The sequence below is a fragment of the Aythya fuligula genome, chromosome 7 (genome assembly GCF_009819795.1).
Source record: "Aythya fuligula isolate bAytFul2 chromosome 7, bAytFul2.pri, whole genome shotgun sequence".
Taxonomy (NCBI): Eukaryota; Metazoa; Chordata; class Aves; order Anseriformes; family Anatidae; genus Aythya; species Aythya fuligula.
In genome coordinates, this window is record NC_045565.1 from 27,266,994 (window position 1) to 27,286,310 (window position 19,317).

Consider the following 19,317-nt stretch of genomic DNA (forward strand, 5'->3'; position numbering starts at 1 on the left):
GCTGTCCCGTTTCTGGCTGGAGGAAGGCTTTTCTCACAACAGTTTCAAGCCCAGCTCCAGGTGAGATGTGTTTGTGGTCCCCACCATTGCCTGCCTGAGCTCCTCTCTCTCTGATACATATGCAGTGATCTGTTCCTCCCTGTGCCCACTTTCATGCAGACACCACCACAATTTTTCCCTTACCATCTCAATTTCAACCCCCTTTTTTTTTTTTTTTTTTTTTTTTTTTTTTTTTTTTTTTTTTTTTTTTTTTTTTTTTTCCCACTGTTGCACGACAGGGTGGCTTTGAAAGGAGCCTTTAACTTAAGCATTAAAAACCCCAAATGAGCATGTTCGTGTCTGGCTGCAGAGCATCTAGCACGATTCCCTGTCGATGCATCCCACAGGAAACAGAAGGGATGGGAACAGCGGGGCGCCCACGCCATCCCTGTCCACCCTGTCCCGGGGCTCATTGCTGTGTGTCACCGCTCTCCCCCCTTCACCCACAGCCCGGCTGCATCAAACCCCGAGTGTACCCGGCTGGGAGCACGGCTGCCTCAGGCCCCTTCCTGGTTTCCAGCTCTTTTGCAGGGTAAAATCGAGCCTTTGTCCTGCTCTGCATCATGAGGCCGGGCTTCCTGCGGGGAGGGACAATGCCCTGTTGTTCAGAGCCAGCCTGCAGCGAGCTCCCAGCACCAGTCCCTGCGGTCTGGGCTGAGCAGTGCGGAGGTGAGCACTTGTTTTAGGGAAGGATGCTACCTGCTGCTGCTGGGGGCAGTGAGCCCACCCACCCCTGGTGAAGGGATCCAAAGCTGGTCGGGCTGAGCCCCTGGGAACGATAATCCGACCTGGGGCAGGCAGGAAATTGCACAGTGAAACATCTTCCTCCTGACAAATTTCTTGTAGGTCTGCCCTAGGCAGGGGAGGGCTTGCACCTCTGCTCCCGGCCCCTCCGAGGAGCTCTGGGCCATCAGGGTGGCTCGGGCAGGCCAGGGCGGGGAGGGAAAGCAGACACACGGCCTGCCTTTGGGAACCACTCGGGGTATTGCTAACCTGTATGTAGCTCTCCTGTGGCTTCTCCCCTCTGTGAACGCATGGATGGGAAATGCGCAGGCGGTCCTGGCGAGCCGACCTTGTGACGAGGTGGAGTCGCCATATGGTGCCACCATATGGGAAGCACCAGCCCAGCTGTGACTGTCTCACCCTGCTGCTGCTCGACAATGCCCCTTTTCCCCCCCCCAGAATGAGGGACAGGATGGAGGGAAGCCCCTTCCACATCCCTGGCTGCCCTCCCTTGCTCTCTGTGCGGGTTTGTGCTCAGAGGCGTTGCACCAAGCGTGTTTCTTGGTGGGAAACCGGGACGGCCTGCTGGCATTTCTGGGGGGGCACACAGTGCGATGGAGGGGGTCCTGTCACTGAATTCACGGCTAGGTGCAGTGCCAGGCACAGCCCTGAAGCAGTATTGCTTATTTTATTCCTGGAAAAGCTTGAGGAGCCCTTACTTTGTTCCTGGGGCTGTGAGGATAAAGGAGGTGCGATGTGCACGCCATCACAGTGCAGTGACCGGTTTCTCTGGGATTGACCTCCCAAAGGGAAAACCCTTTTGTGGCTCTCTCAGGCTCAGGTGCCCAAGACCTTCCCAAATCAGCCCAAGCAAAGAGCTTTTCCCCTTCCTGGTGGATAAGAAACGTGCAGTAAGCAAACAGAAGCTGTCAGGGATTCAGCCAGTGCAACATGCGTCTGATGTCCTGATTCCCAAGGCAGCACTGCTGAGGTCCCTATTTTCTTCAAGGTCTCCTTGTTGTTTTTTATTATTATATATTTTTTTTCCAGCTTTGGGACTCCATATTCTACAGGGTTAGTATACGATCCCTCTCTCTTACTTTGCCCATAAGATGCCAGCAGCGCTGGGGCCGAGCACACCCTTACCACACAGAGCACTTCCGTGAGAGGAGCGAAATCTCTAACGAGCCGGCAGCGCTGGGGAAGTTTTGGTTCATAAAGATGCTCAGGAGGGCCGTGCCATCAAAATGATACAATGTGGAAGCCACATCCTGCCGGCTTGGCTAATCTGTAAAAGAGCTTTCAGTGTTTTCCCTTGGAGTAACAGCTTTAAATTTTAATAAGCTGCAGTGTACTTTCACCGGATGTCATAAGCTGATACAAAGTTTAAATGAGGTTAAGCAAGTGGGAGCCTAGGAGAAATGAACGTGAGATGTAAATGATTTCCTCCCTTTTACAAGTTCACTTCACTGGGACTATTTTGGAAAAAAAAAATAAAAATCAATGTGTTTTTTTTCCTTCTCTGGATGATTCGACGTCAGCGGAGGGAGACAACACTCGAAGTAGTCACAGAGCAGCTCCAGCAGGACGGACACTTAACAGAAGTGACACAGGATATTAATCAAGTCATTAAGTCACGTTACCTTTGTCATTTAGCAGATTTTGGGAGAGCTACCAAGTCACACGCTGCTCCACACAAGCCTGTAAAACAAGGATTTGTAGGAAGACTCCTCGAAAGGTCACCCGGCCCTACCCCGGGGCAGGATCAGCCCTGTGTAAGTCTTTCTGGGCAGGCGGTTGTGCAGCCTATTCTCGGAGCCCTGGGAGGTGGAGAAGCACAACCAGCACTGCCACTGCTCGTGTCCTCGCCTCCCAGAAACATCCCTTGTCCCTGAGCTTCGTCTTGACTTGTGGTGCCCCCAGTGCAGGAGGAGGTCCTTCCCCTTGGAGGCTATCGGTGGCTGCTGCCACTTTGCTCTTCTCCAGCCAGCCAGCCAAGGCCTAGAGCTGCTTTGTGTTTGTTTTCTCTTTGCAATGCAATGCTTTTTTTACTGGATATGATGATTTTGTTGGCTTCTTTCGAAGTAGCCCGCTGAAATGGCTCCCTGACATTCTAGGCTCAAAGCATGAGCTGCTCCATTTGGAGCCTGGAAATCGTTCCTGCACCCAGGAGCTGTACTCTTGGCGGAGTGGGCATAGTAACACGCGCCGTGCGCTGGATTATATTTACGTGATTATACCCTCTAGGCAACAACCTGGTGCTTAAGAAATGAGTCAGCCAGAAAGACCAAGGCAGAGAGAATCAGATTTAGCGATGATAAGATTAGCTTCCAAAAGATCTGGACCAAAGCAGCCAGCGTTTCTCCAAGATACGCTCTTCCAAATAGCCAATTACGCTGCACATACAGGAATATTGTGTGCCATTTGATGGCTCCCTGCAGTCTGAGCAAGCAGTGGCCACACACGAGGACTGGGATCTGCAGGGGCTGAGCTGGGACAGGCGGGCAGGACCGGCAGGAGATGTGGGTGAGAACCCAGGCGGGATGCTGATGGGGGGACGGGGGGTTTAGCAGCATGGAAGAGGAGCAGGTTCCTGGGAAATACCTCCAGGGAAAGGGAAGAGACGGGACAAGAAGGAGAAATGCGTGCGGGGAAACAGCAGCAGGAAGAGGAAAGAACAAAATGAGAACTGGCGAGTTGATAAAAGAACAAAAGGGCTTTGTCTCACATTAAAGGCAGCCAACTGCAGAAATAATTTTCCCGTGTAAGCCGTTACTGCGGCTACCCCAGGGATGGCACGTGGGGGCAGATAGGAAGAAGGCCTTCTTCATGCTCATAGCTGGTTCCTGCGAGTGCTCCGTCGGTGTGGCTCTGGTGCCATGTCAGGCAAGAGGAGAAATTCGGGCTTGCCGTGCAGATAGCTGGAATCCCGGCTTTAAAAATGGCCAGAACAGGAGAGCAGTGGCTCCTAAAGCGAGACGTGAGGCTCGCTGTACTCCTCTTGCACCCCTGGCAGTGGCTGCTGAGAGCAGCTTGCAGCTGTGGGGGAGTCAGGTAGGTGTGAGTCAGGTGGAAAGCAGACATTGGAAAGCCCAACATTTACTTCCAGCCTGATTTTCAGAAGCACTGAGTGCAGACAGCCCCCGTCGAGCCGATGCACTGTTCAGCTCTGGTCTGCTCCACAGCAGCACAGCTGGGAAGACAAGCCAGGTCTGAGAGATGCTCGGGGCACAGTAAACCGAAATCCAACTGGGTTTTCCTAATTGCATAGTTTGTGGTGTCTTCCTAATTACATAGTTTTTATCTACTTCTTTGGGAATAGTCGCAATTACAGATCTGTTACAGGCTGTAGATTTAAAGTAAAATACGCATGAACTCTTTTTATTGAAAATGCCCAAGCAGTTAGTAATTTTTTACAAGTTTTCTAGGGAAAAAGGTGTTCCAGTTCTACAGCAGATCACATCGTAAAGTGAGGGCGATGTCTGCCATGTGTCTGTATCTGACAGCACGTTTCATCTTCAATCAGATTTTGACCATGGGTTATTCTGTTGAGACTGGGAGATATTTAGCCAGGGTGGATTAGTTGGAATCTGTCAATGGTGAGCAAATCATGACCCGGATGGGATCTCAGCTTTGCTCAGCTGTCCTTAGCCCTAGATATGACTTAACCTGTCCCCCAGCTCCCACTTACCAGCACAGACTTATCTCACTGCTTGTGCTGCGAGTGTTTTGACATCAGCCGCTCCAGATTAGAAGCTGATGTTATGGAAAACTTAGTAACATTAACGAAATGCCAACCCGTCCTCTCTGCTGCCTGGTACTGCGCTTTGTTCACCCAAGCAATTTCTTGCATTTCACAGCCACCCCGAGGACGTGGGTGCAGGATTATGCCCTGGCAGGGACGTGGTGCAGCTCTTGCCCCAAACTTGGACACCGTGCTATTTAGGGTACTCTGTACCAGCCCAGAGTCCCAGGGCTTGGCCAATCCTGTCTCTCTTTTGCTCACAAAGATACAGCGTTTATTTACTTATTTATCTGCCTAAGCCCCCTTTTTGAAGCTCATATTGAAGTTTAGTCCCTCCAAAAAGCAGCATTTTGCTCTTTAGCAGTGCCCACTGGCTGCCACCCCATGGATGAGTGATTTCAGCTGGGGCAGGGGCCAGCAGTTTGCAGCAGGAGCCCAGGCCTGGTGAGAAAGCCCCTTGCCTGCAGCAGGAACAATGAGCCGGGAGGGGAGAGGGGAAGAATGAACTAGGTTAGGGGAAATACAGGCTGAAAGAAAAGGAAAGGACCAGCTGATCTGAAAGCCCCGATAAAAGCCCAAGACAAAGGACGAGGGAGCCTGGGAGAGTATCAAAGGGAAGCGGGAGGAGGAGCAGAAAGACCCGAGAGGGGATGATGTGGAGCGCTCCATCGGGGTGAGGGGTTTCGGGGTTTCCTTTCCAAAGCAGAGGTGCTGAAAGCCGCTCAGCCTCCTCCATTTACATGAACACAGCCCCTTTCTGCCCTCTTGCTGGGAGCCCTGACCACCTGAGGACCAGTTCCAGCAGGGAAACGTCAGGCCCGATGGCTCATCCTTCCCGAGTACACCGAGTCCTGGAGCTGGTGGGCAGAGAAGTCGGGGACTGGGCGCCCGGCACCCTGCAGCGGGAGGGAAGCGTTGGTGCTGCTGCTGCTGGCACGGTTATTTTCTTCTAATAAAAAAAGGTGGGCATGACTCACTCCAGTAAGAAACAAAAGCAAAGCTGTAATCTGCTGAAAGGCGGTTGTTTGGATGCTCCGAGTGAGGTGTGTAAAAGGAGGAAGGTCAGCTGCAGGTCATGTCCCACAAGGAGCACACCCCCTGTCACCACTGCAGGCCAAGCAGCGAGCCTTCCCCGGGGAGTTTATTTTCTGGGCTGGTAAAATTCACCCCCCCCCAGCTTCAGCCTGCTGTTTCAGCCACGGGGAGTGCAGGGGGGAAAAAAAAAGCTCTCCTTCCCACCCCTCCCCGTGCACTTGGGTTTCCTGAGAGGAAATGATGCTCTCGTGTGACCGTGCTGGCCCCCTCCTTCCTCCAGGGAGGGAGGAAGCGCAGGTTGTGTTCGCGCCGTGCTGGGGGCTCCTTCTTGTGTGAGTGGGAGCAAACCTTCCCCCCTCGGGTGCCAGATCTCCCACCTGTACTAAAAAAGCTTCAGGGGGAGTTGGCCTGCCTGTGGTGTGACACGAAGGTGAGGGTTTTGGCGCGGTGGTGGCAACGCTTCTCCTGGTGGGGAGCAACCAAATCCGGCTGGAGGCGATGCCCAGCTGTCCCCGCGGTGGGTGCAGAAAGGTCGGAGCGGGGCCGCCGGGAGGCCAGGTGAAGCCAACCCCCACGCCGGGCCGCCCTGCGAACATCTGCACCTACCCACCAGCCCTTCTATTTTCGCCCCGTCTCATACCCGACTGACTCAGAGCAGAGCTGGGGGGGGGAGGTCAGGTTAGGAGGAGCGAGCCGGGGGCTGCGCGGGCCTTGAAAGAGGAAGAAGAGGAGGTGCTTCGAAACCGGGTGCTGCCGTTCCCTCCAGCAGCTCGAACGCTTTCCTTGCACGGTCCCTGCTGCCTCTCTGCTTCAGCTGCAGGCGATTTGAGGCAGGGCTGGCACTTCCTGCCTGCCGCTGAGGTGCGCATACTTGCAGGGCACCATCAGAACAAATGACACCCTGCTCTTAGACAGCCCCGCCGGAATCTTTCCTGGCTGTCATCAGCTTGGCCGGAGCTCATCCTTTTGCCCAACTTCTTCCAGGGGTCACCACCTCTCCTTTTGGCCACTTTGAGCACTTTAAATGGAAAGGGCAAGTTCCAAATCCCCCAATTCCCATGGATCTCAGCGGGGTGACACCTGGCCACAGGTGCAGCCTGAGCTCTGCCGTGGTGTTTGTTTGTGGGCCCCCGACATGGTCCTGCAGCCTCTACACCTGGAGCCATGAGACCCCCAAGCACTTCTCCTCTTGCAGGTGGCCCTGCGCTCCCGACCAGCCCTCCCGTGCCGTTCACTCCCTCTGCAGAATCCCCCCACCGAGCTGTGACCCCCTTTGCTGCCAGGCCGCAAACCTGCAGGGCTCCAGCACCCCGGGGACGAGCGCTGGGCATCCCCTGCTCCTCACCCAGCTGCTGGCCTGGAGCTGGCAGTGCCCCGCAGCCAGGCAGACATCGATGGGGAGGGGGGAGGATAAAGGGAACCCAAACCCTTTGGGCAGCCTGCTGTGGGAAACCTGCCCTAGTGCTGCCCATCTTCCTTCTTCTATTTCCTTTTTTCTCTCTTCCTTTTTTTTTTTTTTGTTAATTTATTTTCTTTCTTTTTTCTTTATTTTTTTCTTTTCTTTTTTTCCTTTCTTTCATTTTTCTTTTTTTTTTTCTTTTTCCCCTTTTTTCCCTTTTTTCTTTTTTCCCCTTTTTTCCTTTTCTCCCTTTTTTTATTTTTTTATTTTTTTCCTTTTTCCCCGTTTTCCTCCTTTTGTCTTTTCCCCTTGTTTTTGTTTGTTTGTTTGTTTGTTTTTTCTTTTTCCCCTTTTTCCTTTTTTCCCTTTTTCATTTTTCCTTTTTTTTTTTTTGTTTTTGTTTTTTTTCCTCCTTTTTTCTTTTCCCCCTTTTTTCTTTTTTTCCCTTTTTTCTTTTTCCTTTTTTCTTTTTTTCTTTTTTTTTCTTTTTTTCTTTTTTTTTCCTCCTTTTTTTCTTCCCCCCCCCCCTTTTTTTCCCCTTTTTCCTTTTTTCCTCTTTTTTTTTTTTTTTCTTCCTCCCTCCTCCTCCTCCTCCTCCTCCTCCTCCCCCTCCTCCCCCTCACCCCCCGGCCCCCAGCACGGGGGCGAGGAGGCCGGGCCCGATGACTGGAGGATTTTTGCGGCGTTTTTCAGCTTCCTTTACCCCCCCCCGCCCCCCAGCCTGACTAACACCGCCCGCAGCCCCCACCCTCCACCGGGTGGCGGGGAGGGGAAACCCCGCCGGGGGGGCGTGGCGAAGGGGGCGGGCGATGCCCATATAAGGCAAAGCGGCTCGCGTCACTCCCCTTATATGGGCAGTGCCGTCAGGGCCCGGCCTCCCATTCATATAAATCCCCGGCGGCGGCGGCCGGGATTCCCTGCGCGGGCTCTGCGCGGCGCCTCCATCCCCTCGCTGTCCGCCCGTCTGTCCGCCCCTCCGTCCGTCCGTCCCGTCCCGTCCATGCGGAGCGGCCCCGCGGCTCCCGGCCGCTATGAAAGTCACCTCCCTCGACTGCCGGCAGCTGCGGAAGCTCCTGCGGAAGGAGCCCTCCCGCTGCCTGGTGCTGGACTGCCGCCCCTACCTCTCCTTCTCGGCCTCCTGCCTCCGCGGCTCGCTCAACGTCAACCTCAACTCGGTGGTGATGCGCCGGGCCCGAGGCGGGGCCGTGCCCCTCCACTTCGTGGTGCCCGACGAGGCGGCCCGAGCCCGGCTGCTGCGGGGTGGGGGAGACGGGACAGGGCCGGGGGGGACCCGCCTGGCGGCCGTGGTGGTGCTGGACCAAGGCACGGGGCACTGGCAGAAGCTGAAGAAGGACAGCACGGCGCAGATCGTCCTCAACGCCTTGCTCTCCAGCCTCCCCGAGGCCGGGGCCAGGGTCTGCTTCTTGAAAGGTGAGGATCGGGAGGGTTGGGGTCGGGGATGGGGGGACCCCAGGGGCTCCTTTCCCCTCTCCTCGCCCGCTGCCCGAGTGGTTAAAGTGCTTACCGGGGGAGGGCGGGGGGGGTAACGCCGGGATTTCAGCGCTTTTCCACCCACTGGAGGTAAATCCCGGATAGGCTCTGCCGGCTGAGCCGCGCTGCCTTTCCGCTCCCACCCCCCCTCGGCTTTAAGACTGAAGAGCAGCAGGGAAGGAGGACGAAAAGGTGGTGGTGGGGACAACGAGAGGGCGAGGGGCTGCGTGGGAAACGGCATCACCCCGGGCCGCTGCCCCCATCGAAACCTCGGGGCTTTTTGGGGCCGGCCGTGCCGCCTCTCCCACGTGCGTGATAGCCCTTTTATTGCGGTTTTTGTTTTCCTTTTCGTGTACACCGGGGCTAATAAAACAATGATAATAAAGCGGAGTGGCCTGCCCTTTCTCCTGGCCGTCCCCTCCCCTCCATGTGGCTCGGCAGCGCCTTTGTCCTTTTGCCCTCCCCGCTTCCAAGCCCTCGCCCCCCTCCCGTTCCTTCTGGTGGCGGTGCCGGCCGGGGAGGGCTGGGGGGAGACATCCCTGGGACCCCCCAGCAGCAGTAGGGGGCATGGCTGGAGGAGAAAATCGGGCTGTTTTGGGGTTTCTTAAACTCTGCCCGAGTGTCCTCACCGGCCAGGATTAACAGGCTTTTATTAAGCCTTTTATCAAAGCAGTTTTTTGTGTGTCCCCCCCAGTTTGTGCCTCCTGTAACGAGCGGTGCCCAGAGGACATCCCCGCTAGGGTAGAAGCACCTCCACTGGGGATATTGCCCGGTACCGAGGTGGGGGGAGGCTCTCAGGGCACTTTGCCATGACCCTGGCTATGCCTGAGCACCGCCAGCCTGCTGCAGTCGCCCCAAAAGCACCAATCCTGCTGCCCCGGGGCAGGGATGCCTGCACCGTGTGGGGCCAGGCAACTCCTTAGGGACCCCATTAAAGTAAGGATGAAGAAACATCGCCAGGGTCACGCTAGGAAGTCTGTGGCAAACCAGGGACTGAATTAATCTCTGCTGACTCTCAGCCTGTTCGTGTAGCCACAAGATCATCCTCCCCTCCTCATGCACTAGCCCCGCGCTTTGAAGTGGTGGCTGTGGCTGTGGGCAGTTTATCTGGGGCGGGGTTCTGTGTGGGCTTCGCTTTGCATCTTTTGTGTGTTGCAAAGCCTCTTTCTTGAAAGTCTGTCGACTTGAGGCTGAAAGCGTTTCCCCTTACCTAGCGGAGGAGGAGGAGGAGGTTTCCCCCTTTTCACCCTGCTGTGAAGTCCTCCGGGTGGCAGGCTCAGGCCCGCGGAGCCCACGGCTCCGTTTCAGATCCGGTGTGACTCAGTGGGCAACTCTGCTGATTCACAGGGGCCACGGACCCCCAGGAAGCTGCTGTGGTGCGGGGAAGGTTTCTGTGACACTGGGGAAATAAGTCACCCTGCAGCACCCGGCAGGGACCGTCGGGCTCCGAAGCAGTGGCTTTGCTGCCTCCTGTGTGTCTGTGTCTTAGCTCCGCTAATAATGGGCTGTAAAACCACTGGGGGAAAGCTCCTCGAGGCTCCCCGTTATATTCCTGTTCTCCCCTCTGGGGAAGCCAGGAGGATGTGTTGGCTACTTGAGGGCTGAGGTGGTCTCACCTCAGAAGCAGTGGAGGATTGAGTGAGGCCCCACCAAGTGTCCTGGGGTCCAGCCCCAGGCAGGGCAGCAAGCACAGGGCAATCAGGTGCTGAGCTGGGTGCTGGCCCCTTCATTTCCTCGCTTTCTGGCTTGTAGGGGCTGCGTGTGTCATCTCTCATCTGCGGAGGTGCAGTTTTGTTCTGGGTGAGCTCAGCCCCGGCAGGGCGAGAGTGATTGTGTGCGGTGGGTGAGGAGCTTGCAGAAAGATAAAATAACGCATGGTCCCCTGGTGCTGACAAGGATTCTGTTATTTATTGATTAAAAATGAAGCGCGGCACAGCTCTCTGCGATGAGCAATCCAGTATTTGCAGAAATGACCTCAGGGAAGCTAGGTTGAGTGGGGAGGGGGAAGCGAGGAGATTGCTGGAGGAGGGGATGAGAAGATGACTCACTGTAAGAACGGCCTGCAAATATCCTGATCCCCAAGGCTTGTAATTAACCGTTCACCGGCTGCAAGCATGAGCTGCCCCAGAGACATGAGATGTGTGGCTGTTTGAACACACACGCTGATTTGGCTCAGGCAGGCTTGTGTTCATTCAGGACTAAAAACAACAACACGGGGAGTGAAGGAGGATCGGGGCTATTTCCACAAACCGTACATATTTTTGCGATGCGATGGCAGTGGCTGGGGGAAGATAAGGTCAGCTATGAAAAACAAGAGGATTTGAAAGGGCACCCTGAGAAAGGTGGCTTGAGACAGGCTGGGGAACTGCTCGTGTTTGGCTTTTCCACCAGCAGTTGTTAGGGATAGCATTTTATCAGCCCCCCCCCACGGTCACATTGCTGCTTGATGCGCTGGCTGCATTTGGCTGGGGCTGGGGGAGTGGGAGGAAAGGTGCAGGTGTTGTGGGGCGCCAAGTCGCCCTCCTGGCCCCCGTCACGGAAAGCAAAGCAGGCTTTCATTACACCCAGCGGGCTCTGGATCGTGCCGTGCTCTTGCAACACAAGGACCCCACGGCACGACTGAGTGGGCGACCGCCGCACGTCATGAGTTTCAGCACACATCTGCTCAGGATTGCAAACGGCTGAGACACCGGCGGCGCGGGGCTGGGAGGTCAGGGGGAGCTGTGCTGGGACCACCCTGTTGGGAAACCGCTCCCTGAATCAGGGCACCCGTGCTGACACCGCCTGTCGGGGCGAAACAGTCGCAGGTTAACGAAGCAGATCGCAGGGTTTGCTCAAGGGCTGTGCTCTAAAGGATTACTGAATTTACCTGGTCAGGAGCTTTGCCGTTCATTTTTATCCTGAAAAAAATCCCAGGTGGCAGACACGGCACAAGTGACACTTGCAGGCTGTTTCTGCTCCCTGGCTTACTCACGTTTTGGAGGCTGTGTGCTGCTGTGCAGCCCATTCCTAGCCTGGAAGCAGGCGATGATTTAGCTGACGACAAACTTTGAGTAACAATGTAATAATAGGATTAATTCCTTTTCATTAGCAGTGCACTGAATGTAACGAGCGCAGTATTCAACCATGCGGAATAGCTCATGTGGGGCTATTCACTTGTCAGATGCTGTCACAGGATTTCATTAAGCTTTGCAGCAGTTACTTAACAGATTGCTTTCAGTGGGACTGTCTTCATTAACTCGCTGTCTCGTGCGTGGCGGTGATTAATGGCAAGCCTGAGAGCATCGTGTGCCTGCGTCCGGTCAAAAATGCAAATAAAACATTTGTGCTGCCCCAACACGGGCAGCAGGAACAGCTCCGGAGGGTTCAGTGGTGTTCGTGTGGCCATGGGGGGGAGGGAGCTCGGGCCCTGCTGCGCTGGGGTTAATGTTTTCTAGGCTCAATGGATTTACACTCACCAACAGTTTTAATCTCAGTCCATCGGCTTTCAGCAAGTTAATCATTGTCAGTGGTATCGGAGGTTTTCCTTGGGCGCCTGAAGTCTCTCAAACAGCCCCGCTTCCCCGGGGATAGGCTTCTCCTAATCAACCCTGGGCAATGGCAGCGTGGCTCTGTCCCACCTCATTACCAGTGCCCAAGCTTCATTCCTCCTCCAGTTTAATTAAACCACGTTTGTTTTTTTTTTTTTTGGAAGCGCTAACATCCGCAATTCTCTCTTTTTCCCTTCCCTAGGGGGGTATGAAACCTTTAACTCGCAATATCCTGAGTGCTGCGTGGATGGAAAGCTCATTGCCCCCGAGAGGAACGATGTGGAGAAAAACCTCGGCAGCCACTGTGAGAAGCAGGGTGCCCACCAGCAGCCTGCCTACGACCAGGTGTGTGCCACCACAGGGTCACCTCCCCTTCGGGTTGTTCTGTGCCACCGGGCTGTTCCCTGTCCCCTCGGGCTTCACAAGTCTTACACGCCCCAAAGGCAGATGTGTACGAGCCTCTGCGGTGCATGGGATTTGTTAAAATTTGTCTTCTTCTATGAAGTTGCTATGATTTGATGGGAAATGCAGTTGTAATGGCTCTAGAGGCTAGGGAGGTGGTAGCTAAAGGTGACATCCCACACGTCTCACCAGGCTGTCACCAGGTTGTCACCGTCCACATCAATGCGTGCTGCTGGGCAGCACCGCCTCCACCTGGCTTCACGTTTAGTTATCAGCAGGAGGTAAAAAACAAATAAATAAATAAAAATAAGGCAGGCAAAGCAGCACCGGAGGCCCCGGCAGCAGGTGGTGAGGAGCGGGGCCCCGTTGGGGTTTTGCTGGGGGGAAGTCCCCGTGCCCCCGCACCCGCCCCCGGGGCCGGGGAAGACGTGTGCTCCGAGGTGGCACCCTGCGGTCGGGCTGCTTCCGCACAGCCACCCCCCCCGTGCCTTTTTTGGGGGCCCCGGCCTCCCTAATACCACGCAGGTGGCTCCCGGCTGTCCCCAGTGTGTGACACAAGCTGGGCTGGGTGGCTCGGGGGGGGCTGGGAAGGTGATTTCTCGCCCCCAAGAGCTGACGGCAGCATCATGGAAAGTTACCTGCAGCCGCGGCCCCGCTGCCACGGCTGTGTCAGGCGGCGGCTTTCTGCCCGCGGTGTCGTCACCCGGCCTCCTCTCCTTCTGGGGAAGGAGGAACCGAGATAACATCTCGGGTGGGTGGCCCTGTGTGGCTCCGCTGATGCAGGGGAGGGGGTGTCCCCAGCCCGAACCCCACAGTGGTGCCACTGGGGTTGTGCTCTGCTACGGGGCTCACGCTGGAGGTGCGGGGAGAGTGTCTGAGCCCTTCACTGAGCTCTGGCAGCCTCCTCCGTCTGCCTCCCTGCCTCACACGTGTTTTGGCAAGGCCTCTGCGGGGACAGCCCCGCATATGAAAGCACTTCGGGCCCCTCCTGAGGGGCAGCGCTTTGTCGAAAGCCGGAAACCTCCTGCGCGAGTGGGCTGGCTCCGGCTTCGTGCCTCGCAGATGCGGACCAGAAAACGAAAACCTCCTTCCTGCGTGGGCTGTGCCAGGGCAATGATTCACTGGGCAGCCTCAGCGGGGTCTAAAACCATCAGGGGGGGAGGGAGTTGGGCACCCTCGCAGGCTCCCTTGTTTTTCTTTGGCCTCAAAACACCTGCGGGAGGCTGGCATCACTCATGTGTCTCTGCTCCTTCTCTTCCAGGGCGGCCCGGTGGAAATCCTGCCTTTTCTCTACCTTGGTAGTGCCTACCACGCCTCCAAGTGTGAGTTTCTCGCCAACCTGCACATCACGGCCCTGCTCAACGTCTCCAGGAAAAGCTCGGAGCCCTTCAAGGACCAGTACTGCTACAAGTGGATCCCGGTGGAGGACAGCCACACGGCCGACATCAGCTCGCACTTCCAGGAAGCCATCGACTTCATCGGTAAGTGCCCAGCTTCTCGTGCTGCATTTCAAGCCCTTACTGTCAAATAAGCAAGCTGCAAAGCAAAGGCCATAGCGGCAGGGAGAGCACGCTTTTCCTGCTCTTTTAAAGGTGCATTTCGAACAATTTTCAGCATCTTCCTACATATTAATTTGTTTTACAATAAATACACAGAGAAGGACATTTTGTGTAAATTCCCACTGTGAAGGTTTAAGCTCCCTCCCCAGCATCTGTCCTGGCAGAGGGGTTTCAGCAAGGAAGGGACGCTCAGAGCAAGGTTTTTGGGAGGCTGAGGAAGGCAAATGTCCCCTTCCCCCTGCCACCAGGCGAGTGAGCTGCTCAGCTTCGTTTTCTTTTCAAAGCAAGCTTAGGTGTAGCTTCAGCATTACAGGGGAGCAAATTAGGCTAGCCGAATAGCACTGAAGTCTATTGATTTTTGTGTAGGTGAAAAAAGAAAAATACATGTATTTCAGGCCCTGTAAAACCAGGTGGATGCACGGTTAGCTTATTACCTTGCTGTGCTGGGACACCCCCCAGAGTCAGGATCTTAGAAATCTGGCATCTCCCCCTATCACAGAGCTGTTCCTATTTTTCCTTTTAATCATATCGCTCTCTCACTGTTTAAATACCCCAGTGGGGAACAAAAAATAAGGTTTTTGGAAAACTCAAGGGCCATCGCTTCCCAAATCTGCATCGAACTGGGGTAGGTCAATGGCACAGCAAGGGGAAGGCTGGTCCGTCAGGAGCACAGTGCGATTTGTGGGGTGGAGCAGCCTGAGCCTGGGTGGGGATGGTGCTGAAAACAGGGCTGTTGTTCTCCAGGAGTGTGTCAGAGAAACAGAATAAAACCCCAGTTACAGACTTGAGACTCATCACCCATCTGAATTTGAGCCCTTTGACACTGCGGGCAGGAGGAGGGGAAAAAAAAACACAAAGTCAGGGTGCCCTCCAAGACCTTTCTCTTCCTGGTAAAGGACTTCTCACAATTTTCAGGGAAACGTTAATTCACTTTTCCGTCCCATCCCCAGCACTTTCTGATAGTAGTTGAGTCACTTGGAAGTTTCCCAAAGTTTTTTTGAGGGTGGTTTCAGTTTTCACTTTTATAAAACCGTGTGGTGGAGTTGCTGGGAATGACTCAAATCTGTGTCTTCCTTATTTTGTACACCGCTTAAGTATAAGTGGCCGCGGTGGCACTGGTCCCCTGGTCCAAGACAGGGAAATGATAACTTGCTTGGCTGTTTCAGTGCCACGCAGTGAGCACCACACTCAGCGCATTTCTCCATAAATTGGAGCTTGAACATCTTGCTCAAGGCAAGGGACCAGAGGATGTCTATTTTTGAACTGTGTTTTAGTGTGGAAAGGGCTTATTTTAAGCACATTCCCTTTAATCTAATAACAATCATTGTGTTGTGTGAGTAACCACAGTGGCTCCCTGTTGTGTAAAATGGGTGCTTTGCATAAGCCTTTTATATCCTGACTTAATTACAGCCTGGTTAAGGGATGCTTGGGCTTAGCAGCTGCCTACCAGCCCTTTTGTGCTTTGTGGTGAGGGCCCCAGGGAGCGGGCGAAGCCTCCCCACCCAAGGGTACCTCCAAGGGTAGCTCTGGGCACAGCCGCTTGCTGCTAACCAGCCAAACGGGGTCAGCTTTTAGGGCTTTAAGGAAAAAGCCCTGTATTCGTAGCAAAGCTGAGGAGACGAAGCCAGCTCCTTTCTTGCCTTTGAAATACCTGGTGGTGGGAGGGCCCGGCCAGGCTGGCCTAGGGTCAGTGCTTTGAGCCATGGGCAGAAAATGCAGGAACGGCACACGCAAGCACAGCCCAGATACCCGCACCGTCCCTCAGCTCTCTGAAAAGTGAGTTAAACCAAAGCAGAAATAGGCACGTGGGAAGGACTTTGTTAAAAATGGAGACAGAACTAAACTGGGATGCACAGATCAGAAGCAGCAGCAGCTCAGCTCCATCTTAGGTTGGGTTTTGTCCCCCTCCTTTCTGTCTCCAAGTCACCCTTAGTGCCCAACAGAGCAGGGGCTGCCGTGCTGATGGTGTGGCTCCGTGTCATGCTCTGCTGTCAGCTTCAAGCATGTGCCACACCATCTTTTCCAACCCCAACGTCAGCTGATGTCTGCAATGACTTTCTTTTTCCCCAGATTATGTCAGACGAACGGGGGGCAAGATCCTGGTGCACTGCGAAGCGGGGATTTCACGCTCTCCTACCATCTGCATGGCCTATCTGATGAAAACCAAGAAGCTCCGCCTGGAGGAGGCCTTCGATTACATCAAGCAGCGCCGGAGCCTGATCTCGCCAAACTTCGGTTTCATGGGACAGTTACTACAATATGAGTCAGAGATCTTGTCTTCCACCCCCAGCCCACCTGTCGCCTCGTGCAAACGAGAAGCCGCGTCTTTTTTTGCGGAAGAACTGACGTTAGGCAAAAATTTTGAAGGCTCGTGTTTCGCCTTTCCTACCTCAGTGTTGAGTTCTGTGCCCATCCACTCTCCCGTCCACCAGCTGAAACTCAGCCCGATGACAGCGTCTTCATCCTGCTGAGAGCCCCCCGCCCCCCAGCCCCGGGGAGCTGGTGCAGTCCTCTGATCCTAACTGTGACCCCGACGAGAACATTTCATGAACGTGCAATAGAGAAACCTCACCGACTTAGTCCGAGACAGAGCGGTCATCGTGGGTGATGCTTCCCATATGTGTGTGCTGACTGAGACTCAAATGCTCTACGTGTGGCAGGTTTTCTGAACTTTTAATGTTCTTTTTTTTTAAAAAAAAATATATGGAAAAAGAAAAAAGTGCTTTTCTAGGTTTTTATCCAGAGTGTGCAGCCACTACTGTATTTCCAGGTTCTTGGGAAGCAATGAGAAGTCCATTTTGTATGTTCCCAGCTCCCACCTCCTTCCCTTTTTGTTTTTGAGGAGAACCTTAAATTTTCAAGCAATAAACAGCAGCTGTGGGGCAGAAAGCAAACCGAAAAGCCCCACCTCGGCATCGGCAGGGGTGGTGAGAGTGCAGAGCGTGCTGCTGCTTCCCCAGCTCCCCTCTCCCTCTGTGTTGTGTTTCAGGGAGCAATTTGCTGGGTGGGCAGGGGCTCCCTGCCTGGCCCCTCTTGCACAACCAGGTGAAAATCCCCTCTCCTGTCCCAGCCTCTGCAGTGCCAGGTACTGACTGCAGCGTAACTGGAGACCAAACTGGACCATGGATCCGTTCAGGTGTGGCATTTCCTGTACTTCTGCGTTTGCCTTTTGTACTGGACGTGCTTTAAACCGAAGCAAGGAACTTAAGCTATCAGGTTGCCCTGCTGAGCTATTGTATTCCCACCTGTTATTTAAGAGCAGCCCTAGAATACTTGAATGTCTCCACAACCCTCATCCAAGTTACTTCCCATCAGACGACACTGTAACTACTGGATTTTTACACCAAAAAAAGGAAAAGCTTGGCTGTTTTGGTCCCTCCCAACTGTTTCTGACGTGTGTTGTGCGTGGCAAAGTGGTCTTGTTCAGTGTTATGTGGCTTGCTTAGTGTGTGTGGTCACCTCCAGCCAGCCTTCCTCTGTGAAAACTGGTTTCTCTTGCATTGAGTTTGTCTGCAGGAAGCTCAGAAGGAGCTGCTCTGTCTGTTGACCTTTTTATTTTTTTATATATGTAATACGTATGGGAAATGGCAATAATTTCCAGAAGATCTCGTGAATGTGAAAGAAAGCCTGCAACTTTTTATGGAGTGTAAAAAATAATAAAAACAAAGTGAGGAAAAGCAAGATGTCTGTCATCCTTGGAGCGAGCTGGAGCTGCAGGAGTGTTTAAGGAGGCCAGCTGAGAATGGAGCTTGCCCTAATGTGGCATGGGGAGGGCAGGCAGTGCTGGGCCCAGTGCTGAAGCGCCCCAAGGTGCAAGCCTGAAGGGGGGAGAAGGTGAGGGGGAGGACCTTTTTTTTTTTTTTTTTTTTTTTTTTTTTTTTTTGCACAAAGTGACGTGACTCATGGTGGCGTCACTTCCCAGTGGCTGGGCAGGCGCTTCTGTTTTGATTCATGCATCTTTTATACGCGCCGTGCTGTCTCGCTGCAGCCGAATGCCTGCAGTCAGCGGGCCCCCGCTTCCTGCCCAGCACGGGTGGTGGGGACACTGCCCTGGGTAGGTGACAAAAGGGCATGGGGGCCACCAGCCACCCCCTGCTGTCACACTAGGCGTAGGGCATGCAGGGCTCACCCCATACTGTGCCTTTTATTAATAAAAAAGTGTTTGAACGCCAACATCTCCAAGCCATTTCACACCTCGCCTCAGCTGGAAGCTCTTAGCTCTGTCTGGCTTGTCGCTGTGGCACGTCTAAGAGCTGTGTTTTCAAGTTCTTGGGTTGAGAATGCCAGAGCTTTGGGTGGGTTATAAATCACCTGTGCCCTGTGGGGTTAATCCATTTGTGACATCCTCCCCAGGAAGCAAATCTCACAGGTGAGAAGCTGTCACCAGAGAGGAGCCTTGGGTTTTCCTTGGGAAACCTGAGCACAGGAGCCAGCTGCTGGGGGGTTGGAGGGGTGAGGTAATGTAAGAGCAGATCAATTAATTCTCTAGGAGAGCTGATTGCCCCCATCAGGAGGCTCAGGAAAGTGCTCTCAGAAAACACCAGGGCCAGTTGTGGTGTAAAGGCATGAGCTCTGGAGCAGAAAGGCCACGAGGCCTAGCGAAGGGGGCTGTATCCTTAGCACAGAGGAGACCTACACCCTTGATGCAACAGCTCTCACAAAACCAACATAAGATATCTTCTGTGGTGGGGCCAGGCTGTTTCTGAGGAGCAGCAAGCCCTGCACAGAGCTGATGCTGTTCTGCCCAGGCAGGGCTGAGGGGGTTAACCGGGGTCTGCTGCCTGGCGGAGCTGAGCACAGCAGCTGGAGGGGATGGGGGCCAGGTGGAGGAGCCAGGTATTTAGCAGTGAGGGAAGGCAGCTGCTCTGGGTTTGGAGAGGGGCCACGATCCTGGTGGATCACCCAACAGCTCCCACCACCATTAGGGAAAGGAACGTCCCTGGTGGGGTTTTATGCTGGGCAAGTCCACCGGGGTGAAAAAGATGGAGAGATCTGGGGGGTTTTGTAGCCTGTGTGGGCCTGTGGTTCAGGTAGCTGGCTCCCAGGGGTGGAAGCTCGGATCAGGCAATGGGCACGAGCCCAGCTGTGTGGGAAGGACAAGCTGAAGGACGGGGCTGATGGTGTCGGTGGCTGAACCGGCTGGTTCAGCGTGCCTGTGCCCTCTGCCAGCCAGCTCGGTGGGAGTGGGGATCTCACAGACAAACCTCTGGTGGTTTTGATGGAAAATAGGGACCTGGGTAGCTGTAGCAGCAAGGGGGAGGTCAAAGCAGGGTGATATTAGACACTGGAAAATGTAGGTGAGGGGAAGAGGCCACGAATGCTGCACCCTCAGGCAAAGCTTTGTTTAAAGCTTGTATTTTATGACACCTGAATCCAAGGGAGATGAGAGGAAAT

The 19,317-nt window shown here is 54.3% G+C and overlaps 1 protein-coding gene across 1 annotated transcript; it reads left to right on the forward strand.

Moving 5' to 3' along the window:
• Positions 1-7,929: 7,929 nt before the first annotated feature.
• On the forward strand, positions 7,930-17,600 carry DUSP5 (dual specificity phosphatase 5). Its single transcript, XM_032191304.1, has 4 exons — positions 7,930-8,372; positions 12,165-12,307; positions 13,626-13,845; positions 15,994-17,600. Exons 1-4 carry the CDS (start codon positions 7,973-7,975, stop codon positions 16,392-16,394), a joined length of 1,164 nt encoding a protein of 387 aa, XP_032047195.1. The 5' UTR covers positions 7,930-7,972; the 3' UTR covers positions 16,395-17,600.
• Positions 17,601-19,317: the final 1,717 nt, after the last annotated feature.